This window comes from Falco rusticolus, chromosome 3, assembly GCF_015220075.1.
Source record: "Falco rusticolus isolate bFalRus1 chromosome 3, bFalRus1.pri, whole genome shotgun sequence".
NCBI classification, from domain to species: Eukaryota; Metazoa; Chordata; class Aves; order Falconiformes; family Falconidae; genus Falco; species Falco rusticolus.
The window spans coordinates 71752282-71766399 of NC_051189.1; the positions used below are offsets into that span (position 1 = coordinate 71752282).

General features: G+C 41.0%; 1 protein-coding gene across 1 annotated transcript in view; it reads right to left on the minus strand.

Moving 5' to 3' along the window:
• Nucleotides 1-14118, minus strand: part of GABBR2 (gamma-aminobutyric acid type B receptor subunit 2) — a 487844-nt gene that overhangs the window by 171252 nt on the left and 302474 nt on the right. The window contains exon 9 of the mRNA XM_037381548.1: nt 3980-4060. Within this exon, the coding sequence (XP_037237445.1) occupies nt 3980-4060 (81 nt within the window). The remainder of the gene's footprint in view (nt 1-3979; nt 4061-14118) is intronic.

The window sequence follows — 14118 nt, forward strand, 5'->3', positions numbered from 1 at the left end:
TTTCCCTTGGTGCAGGGGACTGGCAAAAGGTCTTTTCCATCACCACCTTCCTTCAGAAGGGGATTTGTGTGCCCTACAGTGCCTCAGCCTGTCCTTTCACATCAGCTCTCCTTTACTGGATGCAGGGGGGGTGGGGGAACGTTGCCACAAAGGCTGAGGTACGTAATGCTTTCTTTGCCTCAGCCTTTAACAGCAAGACCAGCTTCCCTCTGGGTACTCAGCCCCCTGAGCTGGAAGGCAGGGATGAGGGGGAACAGAATGAAGTCCCCACAGTCCAGGAGAAATGGTTACTGACCTGCTGATCCACTCAGATGTGCACAAGTTGATGGAGCCAGATGGGATCCACCTGACGGAGCTGGCAGGGGAGCTCGCCAAGCTCATTTATCAATAGTCCTTTAAACTGGGGACATTCCAGAAGACTGGAGGTTGGCCAATGTGACACCCATTTACAAGAAGGGCAGGATGGAAGATCTGGGGAACTACACCTGTCAGCCTGACCTCGGTGCTGGGGAAGGTTATGGAGCAGATCATCCTGTGTGGCATGAGCAGGACAACCAGGGGATCAGGCCCAGCCAGCGTGGGGTTACAAAAGGCAGGTCCTGCCTGATGAACCTGATCTCCTTCTATGACAAGGTGACCTGCCTAGTGGATGAGGGAAAAGCTGTGGATGTTGTCTACCTGGACCTTAGCAAAGCCTTTGACACTGTCTCCCACAGCATTCTCCTGGAGAAACTGGCTGCTCATGGCTTGGACAGGTGTACTCATCACTGGGTTAAAAGCTGGCTGGCTGGCTGAGCCCAAAGAGTGGCAGTAAATGGAGTTACCTCTGACCTGCAACTGGTCACAAATGGTGTTCCACATGTCTCAGTATTGGGGCCAACTCTGTTTAGTATCTTTACCGATGATTGGGATGGAGGTGATTGAGTGCACCCTCACTAAGTTTGACACCAAGCTGGGCAGGAGTGTTGATCTGCTTGAGGGCAGGAAGGCTCTTCAGAGGGATCTGGACAGGCTGGACTGATGGGCCAAGGCCAGCTGTGTGAGGTTCAACAAGGAGAAGTGCCGGGTCCTCCAGCTGGGTCACAACAACTCCACGCAACACTACAGGCTTGGGGAAGAGTGGCTGGAAAGCTGCCTGGTGGGAAAGGACCTGGAGGTGCTGGTGGACAGCCGGCTGAACATGGGCCAGCAGTGTGCCCAGGTGGCCAAGAAGGCCAATAGCATCCTGGCTTATTATCCCCCACAGTGTGGCCAGTAGGACCAGGTGAGTGATCGTCTCCCTGTATTCGGCACTGGTGAGGCCCCATCTTGAATCCCGTATTCAGTTCTGGGCCCTTCACTGCAAGAGGGACATTGAGGTGCTGGAGCACGTCCAGAGAAGGGCAATAAGGCTGGTGAAGGGTCTGGAGCACAAGTCTCATGAGGAGCAGCTGGGGGAACTGGGGTTGGTTGGTCTGGAGAAAGGGACACTCAGGGGTGACCTTACTGCTCTCTACAGCTGCCTGAAAGGAGGTTGTAGGCAGGTGGGGGTTGGTCTCATCTCCCAAGTAAAAAGCAACAGGACAAGAGGAAACAGCCTCAAGTTACACTGGGGAGGTTTCAGTTGGATATTAGGGAAAAATTCTTCACTGAAAGGGTGGTGAAGCGCTGGAACAAGCTGCCCAGGGAGGTGGTGGAATCACCATCCCTGGAGGTGTTTAAAAAACGTATAGATGGCGGTGCTTAGGAACATGGTTTAGTGACGGACTTGGAAGTCCTGGGTTTACAGTTGGGCTTCATGATCTCACAGGTCTTTTCCAACCTAAACGATTCTATGATTCTACGTCTACCACACAGGGCCAAGCAGCTTCATTTCACAAAATTGCTGCACAGGCAGAGATCTGTGGACCCACTGACCACAGAGCTGTAAGTAACTGACTGGCAGCTGCCATAGCTAAATTTGACATTCACTCTTCTGCTTTGCACCTAGAAGAATGTTCAAGGATTCATACAATAAAATAGCTTTATCTCTATTAGTTTAGCTGAAACAATTCAGACAATGGATATTTGCTATCCTTCAGTCTTTATGCCCAACATTTCTGAAAAAAAATTTCCTTTTAGGTGATCACAATAAAGTGACAGTAAAGGCACCATTTGCCAATTTGATATTGGAGAAAAGTACCTGAGATTTCCTCCATTTCCCTTTCCCACCACAGAGCACACATTTACAATGCATGACGCTTCACAAAATTAGGCAACAAGTACCTAGCCAAAAATACAACAGTGCACATGCCTGAATTAAAAGAACTGATGTTAAAGGAAAAAAAAACCACTCTGCTGAATGTAAAATATACAGGATATACTGCTGATTTGTATTTATTAAATATAAACAACCCGTGATTCTATAAAATTTAATTTTTTTTATTTGTGCAATGGCTATTCAGTTCTATTGCTTCTAATATGAATTATTGTTCGTTTGTGTGCAATTTTATGCAATGGTTTAAACAGGGTTATATTTACTACTCCACATTTTAAATACTTAAAGTTACTAAGTTTTTTATACTACTTGGAAGACATAAAACCAGTGTCTTCCACATCAAATACCACCTCAATAAAAAGTTAAGGTGCGTAAATGGAGAAAGTTTCACTGTGAGTAACATAATACACATTAAGACAAATATAAGACAGGCTATGGGTGGAAGAAACACCAGATGTGGTCAGAAAAAGATCTAGGAGTCTGATCCTGAGAAAAGCCAAAACAGAGATTTTCCCCATCTTCTACTGTCTATGAAGGCATGGAATGACGAACAAAACCTGTCTCCTGTTACATGGTTCATCCTGCATATATTATCTGGAAATTAATTGTATTGAATTTGTATTCAAGTACGCCATCAGTTCCTCCTTGCAGCAAAAATAATCTGCTGGGTCCCATACTTTGGCAGCTGGGACAGATTCTGCACTCTTCATTCCCAAAGCCTCATTCTCCATGACAGTTGTGAGAAGTGCATGTAGCTGTGCTCTTTTAAGTCCTGCAAAGGATACCAAAAGGAAAGGTGGAAAGCTCCAACAGATGGACATGCAGCCATGAATTAGATCACTGCAGTGAAACTCCAGTCATGCTCATGCAGACCTTGGATGGTGGGACACTGGAGGCAGGTTTAGTAGAGCATGGGATACAGCAGCTTGGTACTCATCCACCACTCCCAGGGGAAACCAAACAGATCTCATTAAGCTGACTTTACTTATTAGCTTTAAAAATAATGTATATACCTATATTCAACAGGAGAGAACGTGAAAAATTCATTTCAACTGACATCTGGCTGTGATGATCATATGCTCAGAAAGCTGTGGGTATGCCTGCACTCCAACTGTTGTGAGGGCAGAGGAAGTCCCCACATTAACTATGGTGTAGCATGGGATACAAGATGGCAAGATACAGCAACATAGGCTATATGCCTGCTGTGGACTTTGGGAGTGCTGCTGGGCTGAACAGCCTCTCTGGCTGTGTTTCACATGGGCCCTTTTAAAGCTAGCCTTGGTATTTTAAAATTCTATTTTCTAACTGTCTAACAGACACCTCCCAAAGAAAAACAAACACCTCCTCCTTGTTGTGTGCAAACACAGCACACTAGAGCATCCTTCAGGTGAGACGAGCTGGGGGAGTGGGAATTGGGGATGAAACTAGAACATTATTGATTGGTAGAGATGAAATAGAAGACCTATCTGCAGCTTGTTGAAATATCAAAGAACGTTTGTGTACATATATGAATTTGAATTTGTCATGGTCATTGGAATGAAAAACAAGTACACAATATCAAAACATATATCAAAAAATTCTCCTATTTTTCTTAAGCACAGCTCAGCTCCCTTTCTCTTCACACAGTGTCATAGCTTTTTGATATTAAAACTCTTAAAACAGTTCTTTACCAGCACACAGTATTACAAACTATATGCAGTTATCCATGTCATTCCTGTACCTCTTTCCAGTTTTCTCTCCTACCTTGGAATCTGATGCTATTGTTGATTATTTCCAGCGTGTCAGCCACAGCATTGTACTCTCCCACCTTCACTTCCTTTCTTTCTGCAGAGACACAGACAAAAGTGATTGTTTATGGCAGTTCATATGTTCTCAATTATTTAACTGATTTTGCCTTCTTTTTTGACAATACGTCAAAGGAAAAGAAATATGCAAGAACAGTGCATGAATTATTAAAGCAGAATGCCAGGCAGCTAACATCATTACAAGAAGTATTTCTAATTCTTTAAAGAAATGCAAAGTATTTTCAAGAACTCATTTACATAACCAGGGAATTGTTGTTATCGGGCACAGACATCTCCAGCTTAAAGATCACACACTTACTGACTGGCTCACACAATGCAGGACATTTTGCTGGGAAAACAGACATGGCTAAATCACACATTCCACTCATTTAAACAACTAGGACTTCTTGTTTAGTGAAGCATTTCCCAGGGGACTCACAGTGGCAGGCTCCAACCAGTACGGAGTAGACTGGCTTATTAATTGATACTCTGGGAATCTAATCTCTTATTCTGACTGGGAATTAACAACTCATTAGTACCCTGACTGCAAGACATACAATGTCACGTAAATAAAGCCAACATGCACTTGCGCTAAAATTATACTGTTAACTCGCATCTACTGTTTGGCACTATCATCACATATATGGCCTTCTTGCACCTAACGGAGTAGAGTAACACAGATACTTAATTTGTTCAGCTGCTGCCTTGGCCCCTACAGCTGGAACTCCAGCACATATTTGTCCCACCCTTCTGATAACATCTGTCATCAATGAGTTTCTGCTATTTCTGTTGGGGTTTTGGTATGGCTTAGAAGTGCAAGAACTTACTAAATTATCACTTTTACACTAAAACTTTTACATTTTGATCAGAGACTTACAAACCACAAGCACATTGGCTAAATTGGATGAGCTGGTTCAGCAGAGCCAAAAATTTCCTTTCAGGCCTCTATGTCTGGGCATGCAAAACCCAATTTACATTTAAATTCTGAGCTCATGACCCTATTTGTGACACTGTTTTGGGAGCTGATGATCTTGAACTAGATGGCAAATTTGAAAAGACTGTATTTCCCCCAACAGCTCCACATTAACCTTTTCTCCTTTCTCACTCAAAGTGATTGTGCCTGTTCAGCCCTGCTGAATGGAGCAGCTAGCTCCATTTTAGTAAAATCTACAGGCTGATTAATATTAATCTGACAGCTCACAGGAGGCAAAAGTTTTCCTTACATAAACCGCACTTCTTACTGTTAAAATTGTTTACGCAGAATTGTATACTGGGCTGAAAATCTGGTAGAGATACCTAGATGTTTGTTATACCCCCATCAAAAGCTGGAGTCTGCAGTTCTAAAAACTGATTTGCCTTTCAAAGGAGCATGATCCACTTGTGGGGCCCTAAGCCTAGTTAGGAATAAAAGTGCAAGCCCCTGGTCTCCAGCAGCAGTTTCACAAAGCCCATCCACACAGCATTACCCAGTCTTAAGTGTAAATATAAGTTTATACTATCTGTAACTGGCTGAAAATTCTCTGTGAACTAGATATATGAATAAATCCTTGACAGTCTTAAACAATAAAATCTTCCCAGTAGTCATCTAAAACCTAAAATGGTTACGGCTAAAAACTTCACCGATTCAGTTCCATCTATGTTTGTTGCATGACAGCTACTACCCGTAGATCCAAAACATTAAAGATGCCAGAAAGTCCACAGCATCTACTTATACCAAATGGGGAGGCCATGCACCTTGGTTTGGGTCTAGTCACCACTTTACAGCAACACACTAAAACCCGATAGCTCTGATGAACAACAAAGAGAAAAGTCTTGCATGCCAAGGCTTACTGAAGTCAAGAAAAGCCATGGAGGTATTTGATATCTTAAAGTACTTACAGTTGTGGAAAGTAGTCTATGAGGGAAATAAATCACATTTGTATTGAGAGGAAGGATATACTACCCATTTCATAGTTTGGTTACAGGGGTGCTAAGGGGGAGATGCAAACAGTCTTTGTGCTCTTTTGTACTGCCAGCAAGGAGTACAACTACAGCTGTTGGTTCTCCAGGCACAAGCGCTGATCAGTGACAAAGTCACCCCCAAATATTAATTAGAAGAAGCAAGGAGGTAGCACTACAGCCCTCTTTTCTCTTGCGTAGGCCAACACAGCTAAGGATGGGACTGCAGGCTCTACTCTTCTATATGCCATTACCTCAAGTTCCCTTTGGAAATTCTGAATTACTCAAATCAGTATACTGTTTGTACCATGTAGTTCATATCTGTCAAAATCTCTGTGTGTTCAGCACAAAAGGACAGGAGGAATTGGAACTCTTTCAAATAAACACACCAAAAAAGTGCTTTGTGCAATATTCAGAATATGATGTTGGCTTCTTTCTGTAGTGCTTTCATTATTTTTAACATGATCTTTCCATACTCAGAGAGACTGTATTGATACACCACCACCACCACCCCATCCCCTCCCCGTCCCCTGTCCCCCCCCCCCCCAAACCACTCAGGTTAAAATGTGGAAAAGAAATATAAGGGAAAATATACCTGTTCTGTGAGATAATGTTTGATAATACCATGACAAGAGCGGTGGGATTTTAGAACCCAACTCTCCAACTGGCCCAGAAGTATGTGACTGAAAGTTATGCCTATCTAACAGAATCCTAAACAACCAATCCTTATTGCTAATTAATTGTCACAGAATAGATTACTTATACGGCCAAGATTAAGGCCTTCTGCCACCAAAGAACTGAACTACTCTTAAAGGTGAATTAAAATGTTTTCTTCTACATGTTTTATTACGGAATTTTGTAGCCTATTTTAAGCAACTCCAGACAAACTGTCAAAAAGAAAATTGACAAAAAAGCAACTACTACTTAACAAATTGGGTCACATTTCACAAAATACAACAGATTTTTAATTGCATATCAGGTAGTTACATGTTTTTGTTGAATAAAAGCAAAAATAATCCTGCAACTAACATCAGCTGAGTAAAACAAACTTACTAAAATGCACGAGAGTATTATGATTGCCAGGATGACTTACCCATTTACCCTGAGAATTACCAGATAAGTTGCTAACTAATGCTTAATTTCAGTTCTTTTCACTGTATGTCATAATTTCATTTCCATTACATTTTTAGAAATGTATTTATTCACACCTCATGAAGATAGTTTTGACTGAGATGTTTAAGGATGAGAGAAAGCACTTGCAATGTATAAGAGATGGGACAGATGGATTTCCTTTATTTTCCTCTATGTAGACAATGCTGGCTAGCTCCTAATGACAGTAAGACTTTGTCTAAATCTAGAGCTTATAGTTCCTTCAGGTATGTCAGTCTGACTGCAACAGTACAGATAAACCTAGTGGTGATGCAGTTAAGCCAATATAAAAATGTTTACAGCAGTATAATCACCAGTAAAATGTATGTTTATAATAAATGGCAAGGGCAGTCTGAAACAACACAGAATCCTACAAAATTACAAGATTTATGTTGATATGTGAATGCATTCATTAAGTCCTACACATCTACGTGGTGATACCAATGTAAAAAAGTATGTCTAGGCCACTAGAACAAAGACAAATTAACAGGTCTGCCCTAACATTACCATGGTGCTCAAACTACATGGCTGTAAATAAAAATTAAGAACTTCAAAGCTCTAAACAGCTTACCATAGCTTAACATGACTAATACTTTGTAATGTCACTACAGCTTTTTATAAAGTTATAATTCCATGCAAACTACAAAGAAAACATGTGCAAGTAATGAGTACCCACTTTCCAACAAACATAATTTTAAAGTAAATTTAAATTTTAAAGTAAATTTAATAAATTTACTATGGATTATTTTCCAGATAAGTTAAGGGTCACTGAGGTGTCTTATCTAAAGGACACTTGGGCTATTCTCAACTTAAAAGCAGCAGAAAAAAGACAAAACCTACAGCTGAAAGCATACACAATATGCTTTCAAGAGTAGGTCTTACTCTGTCCTGAAAAAACATCCCTGCATAAGGTACTGCCTCCATGTCTCCTTCTCCTTGAAAATTTTTCTTCACTCAGGAAATTACCAGTGTTTTCTCTCACAACCTTCCCCTGACACCAGTTTAACAATCCCTTCTCTTTGTCAGCTGCCTCTCTTGCTTAACCATTGTAATTCAGTGGCAATGATTAGATGCTTAGCGCATTAGAAAATCTTGCTGCATATTCAGCACTTAGCCTATCTCTGGTTCCAATATTATTAAACCTTGTCCTACAACAGAAACATTTAACTCTTGCACACTGTTCCTCACCCATGCCTCACAGCCCAACAGTACTGCTGGCAGCTATAGGGAATATTTACTCATCAGATCTGAAGAATTTTGGAAAATGCCCAAGTGGCTGCCAATAGGTGAAACTGAGCATGGACCATACGCACCTGAAATGCTTAAAGATCCTTAGGAGGAGAATGACACTTAAATTTGGAAAGATTTTAATTTCAAATCAATCTCTTAGATATGAATCAAAAATCATGTCACTGCACAAGTACTCACACTTTCAAAGACACATCTAACCTATCTGAAAGTTCACCATTCACAAGCTATTGGCAACTTATTGACAGGTTCAGTCCAGAGACAGGGCAAAGGGTACACTGACACATTACATTATGGTGTCCTGAGGCTTGCCTTTCTGCAGTTTGGCTTCTGGTCACATTCCTTTTTAAAGAGTGAATGTTTTTCTTTAGCACTTCAAACTGTCAGTCACCTAGCCATCATGTGTAACTGACATGTCTTAGCTCTTCTTTCTCATTCCCTCTATTGCCTACTGCAAAGGCTTCTGAAGAACTAATGTGCCACATTTAGTGACAGCAATCCTGCAACCAAGGGAATTCAGAGAACAAGTCCCAGTAAGGATATGGGTGGAACACAAACAGTGAAAACCCTAAGCCGGAGACTGCAAACTGATGGCAAATCTGAGAACACTTTCCATATTTCAGTCAGTCCTGTGTAAATTGCCTGCAAAGTCTCTTCTAACCTCTCCTACCTTTGTGTCACTCATTTTGAAAGCTGTTTCACAATATGATGATATACTACAAAAGCTGGAAATAATGTTTTAATACCTCTATATTACCAAATTAAACCAATTGTCATGAAAGCTATTTTCCTTCAGAATAAATACAGAAACATTTCATGTTTAGGATCCCGTAGAAACTCTTAGCAAATTAATGTAATCTTAATTTTCATAATATATCCTTGTCAAACAGGACCGGGAAGCTTTCCAGTTATCCTTATCACATATCAGCAATAACCAATACAAGATGAAAGTTTCCAATTAAAAAAAAAAAATCACAAAAGAAGCTTATAAATAATGAATGAGCAAAGCTTTTTTTATTAATTTCTATCCACTTGTAGGCAACCATTTCTTTGTTTAAAGACAGAAATGCTGAGATAAAGAATCACAGTTCAAATAACAAAGAAAATGTCAGGTCAGATAGAAGATTATTCGTCAGCAGAAGCTGCCAAAAAGAAAGAATCAAGGAAGAAAAATATGTTACCTTTGCAAGGATTTGAATTACCACAGTTTTTACCCTTGCAATTAGAGTAAAAAAACTGTTTTGCCCAAAGAAATATTACCTTCATCTTTAACTCTGGCATAACTATTTCCTTCATTTGAATTTTTTGTTTATTGTTTTATTTCTGAAATCCTGGATTGCAGTGCACACAATATACAGGAAATCTTAAGTTATGAAAGCAGCTCATATAGCAGCTGGTAATTACTCTTCATAGCAGTTCTCAGGTCCTATCTTTCATTCATTCATAAAGCAAAACAGACATAAAGGTTAAACCAGTCAAAGGCCAAACACTGTATGTCAGCCTTAGAGCCAGGATAAAAACTAAGAATCTTAAACCTGGTATTATTTCACTAGTTAGTCATGGTATTTAGCCAACAGGACATAGCAGGCAAGTAAGCAAGTAGCACATAAAATGTCATTAAGTATCTTGAACTCATAAAAATCTAGTCATTTTATAGCCCAAGAAAAATTTTCCATAAAAAGTTCAAGCATATGCATTTTTAAAAGCTTATAAAAATTAATTTTACTGATTAATTTTAACCTTTGTTTTTACCTTTCTGATTTTACATGTCTCCTGTTTTGCTTATTAGACTGGCTTCTAGCTCTGCATAGCAATTTAGTAATTTAGTTCATGTGGATTTAATACCTAAATATTTTAGGTATTTATATATTATGTATCAAAGAACTATGAAATAAAATACAATTAAATAAAAAAATAATGGCTTTGAGTTTAAAATAATTACTTCTTAAAATCTGAATTGTTAACACTATCATTATACTTTCATACAGGAAACTGAGAAAGGTATAAACAAATCTACAGTAATGAAGGCAGGTTATCTATGAAGTATAGTGATTGGTGTGATGAAGCAAGCATACAGAGGTTACATTAATTCTTCTAAAAAGAAGTTCCTGTTTCTTAGGTTCTTAATAAATCCCTTGATAGTTTGAAATGTGGTTGTATATGAGATCACAATTTTTTTAGTTTAAATACTTCTAGCATAAAATCTTTACTGACAATCATAATCAAACTATGTAACCACTGAAACATACGTCAGTAATTCGAATTACCTTTAATTCCACTAAGGAAGTTAACAGATACAAATATTCAAATAGGTACGGTATGATTATAGTTTAGGACACATACATGGGCAATAACTGCAACATCTCAATCCAGCTAAGGTTATTCCTGTTCTATAGTTCATTCTCTTTTATGATTTGATTAAGTTTTGAAAATCCTTCTCATTCTGAGAGTTTATTTGCCAAAGTAAATTATTCTTTGAAGTACATACAGTACTTCATACATACATGTATTCATACAGTACATACAGAACGTAAGTGTACATGTGGTTTTAAATATTAAATTTTAAAATATTAATATTTATCTAAACATACAATGGTCTACAAACAAAAATTGGTATTTATTTCACTTATCAGTTGGAATCACCTCTTCCTAGCAGAGTCCAAAAACAGAGTGCTTTTCTTGACTCAGAATTTACAGCGGGAAATAGCACTGCACATGTAAAACTACAGGCAGCCACACTAGGAGAAGGCATTTTCTCAATTATTAAATAATATTACAACTTTATTAATTGTTGCGTGTCGTTAAGTACCTTTACTGTCATACACTAGTCCATTTTCTACAGTGTGCCAGAAAATCAACTTGTGCAGATACATAGGCTTGGGCTGGCTTCCTGGGAGACCTCCCAGGAGCTTCCCAGGTTTGAAGGGCCATCCAGGCAGTGACAGGTTTGGATGCAGATGCCACTGATATGCAGAAAAGTCCCCCTGGCAGCAGCCCAGGGCCCAGCAGTAGCTCCATCTGTCAAAAGTCTCTCTGGGAGAGAGACAACTGAAGCAAGAACTCCACAGGAGGTGGAGGTGCCAGTAAGAGAGGCTGTGGCCGTGTTTTATTGCCTCTTGAGCTTGATTTGAGAGTGCTGAAACGTCAGAGACCACGAGGCGTAATTCAAGATATACCATGAATTATACCACTAATTCAAAGATAAGGGACAGCAAACCATAGGCTGGTATCCATTTTGACAGTCTATGAGACTTCCAAAGAAACCCAAGATGATAGAGTGGCAGTTTTTCCAGATATCTTATGCAAGGAGAATAAATGCAATTATTATCTCTCTGGTGCCCTGGAAACTGAGTCTGAGTAGGCATGGTGTGCCCTATCAGGAGAGTCTGGCAAAAGAAAGATTTGAATCATTACCAGATTAACAGAGGATATGTTTTTAGTTATTTAAGTTATTTAAGTCAAATTCACCAAGCAGTGTCATTTAGGGAAGAAACAACTGGGAACAGCCCTGCTGTCAGTCTTTTCTGACTTGCCAGGTAAAAAAGTATATCTGTAGCTGAAAATGCAAGACACCCAAGACAGTAGCCTAATTCCAGTTTCCATCTGCTGGCTCAGCATTGAAACCTTCCATACAAACCTGACAGAAGACATGACTGGCCACCACCAGGTGGCCACCTGACAGGAAAGCCAGCCCTGGGGACCTAGATGACCCTGGCTCCAGTCCTGCTGCGCACTCTGGTTGAATGAGACAGAATATCAGAGTGACCTTTTCTTCTTCTGATATGCTTAATATTCTAGCATTTAATTTGATTTTCTTGTCTATGTCTGAAAGAAACATTTCCCTACACTTACCTAAACCCATTACTTATCTAACTGAAATTTTAAATTCAATTCAATGTAGAGTATCACTTATTTTTTTGCAGTTAAGACGACAACTAAAAAAAAGGAAATCAGTTACTTCAAAAACCCTGGATGGTTACCTTTTTCCCCAGAGAGGCTTTTCTTGTCAGTGCAGTGATGCACAGCACAGCCACTGACAGTAGGTCCAGTCTGTGGACAACTTCAGCTGACCTGAACAGTGCCACCAAGCCTCTGCCACCATGTTTTCTGAAGCTGCTCCAAAAAGACAGCACAAGCTGCATGATGCAGTCTTCCGTTTGAGGGTTGGGTGGCCCTTCCTAACTTACATGATAACCAAACTTTAATGCATAACGTGGCAGAAATAAAAATGTCCCCCCATCACAGAAGACAGGTGCTTGGCCAGAGGGCAAGAGCAGAGCAGCATGCCAGCTATCGCATAGATGGGACAAAGTGACTGAGAACCTTGCAACATGGTTGTCTTCCCTCCACTTCGCAAGGCATGCCTGCTTTCTGGTAATCTCACACAATGCAGGGACAAAACAAAGGCTCTACTGTCGCACATTTTGATGCATACCTACATTTATATGATTAGGGCCTTCCCTTGCCATCTGTCAGGGTTGTGCTTCCCCTCCTCTGGGAGGGCAGGGCTCAGCACATGCTGAGCAGCCTCACAGCAGGCTGTGCTGGGTCTGCTCCAGCCAAGAGGTCAGAAAACAAGATGCTCTGGCTTCTTCCTTAGGTACTGCACCCTTAAACTTTTTCAGAGTTAAGAGTCCATTATTTAGAGGTTGGAGTTTCACAACTACCATGCCTGAGATGGGAGGAGAGCAGCAGCTGTTGTATTACGTGTGTTAGATCCGAACTACTACGTCCTTGAATATCCATGCTTGCCATTACACCAGGTGGCCTGTGAAAACACTGTAGCACATAAAGAGCTTTGAATACCTTCTTCATGATCCTGGGGCAAACCCAAAGGCGGAATTCCCACTGCCCTCATCCTAAGGTACAAAGTAAGGTAGCTGAGGCAGCACTAAACACGTTTATACAAAGCTGCAAACTCCATGCTCTTTTCAGCCCTTGTAATTCATACAGTAACTGCCGGGGGGGTTTCCTGTACAGGAAAAGCAGTTTTGACTCACCCAGGCTAGTTTATTCCAGAGACTTTATTCAGGAAGAGTAGAGGAAGCATTCCAGAAAAACGTTTAGAGCAACAAAAAGCCCACTTGTGCAATAACCTGCATCTGCAAGCCACCCCTCGCCAAGATATAGGGGAGACTGTAACAGCACCCAAGTAGCTATGCACACCTAAATCACTCTTCCAGCTTCCACTGCTGAGATGAACAAGACAGCTGTTACTCAAAGAGCCATCAAAAGCCAGAGACATTCAGCCTTTCAAGCTCTAGCCCTCCCCTGACAGTCAGCTCCCCAGGAAGCAGCCTGTCTCGGGGCTCAGAGCCAGGCGGGATCACAGATTGCATTTCCCTGTTCTCAGGGAGGTACACTCCCCACCAGGGACAGGCTTGTCACCACTACGTTTAGGGATGGCACACCAGGGAGTGAGAAAACAAGAAATGTTACAGAACCGCAGGGCACCCATCTAACCCAAGACCGGAGTGATTCATAGGGTGAGAAAAGTGTGCTGGAGAGTGCTGCTTTGAGTGTTTTTACAAGCAGAAGTGGCTGCTGGGAAATTCCTCTTCAAAGTCAGTCTTTCTTGCCTGTCTTCAGGATTCCCCAAAGGCTACCTGAGAAGTTTGGAAAGTTTGGTGCACCTACCAGGAGGAGTGGTTCTGTGAGACCATAAGCACACGTGTGAGCAACCTGCAGCCTGGGATGCTGGCTGTGGGTGCAGGTGGTGAGGCTGTGCAGCCCCATGCCCTAACGCACTGGAAGACATGAAAC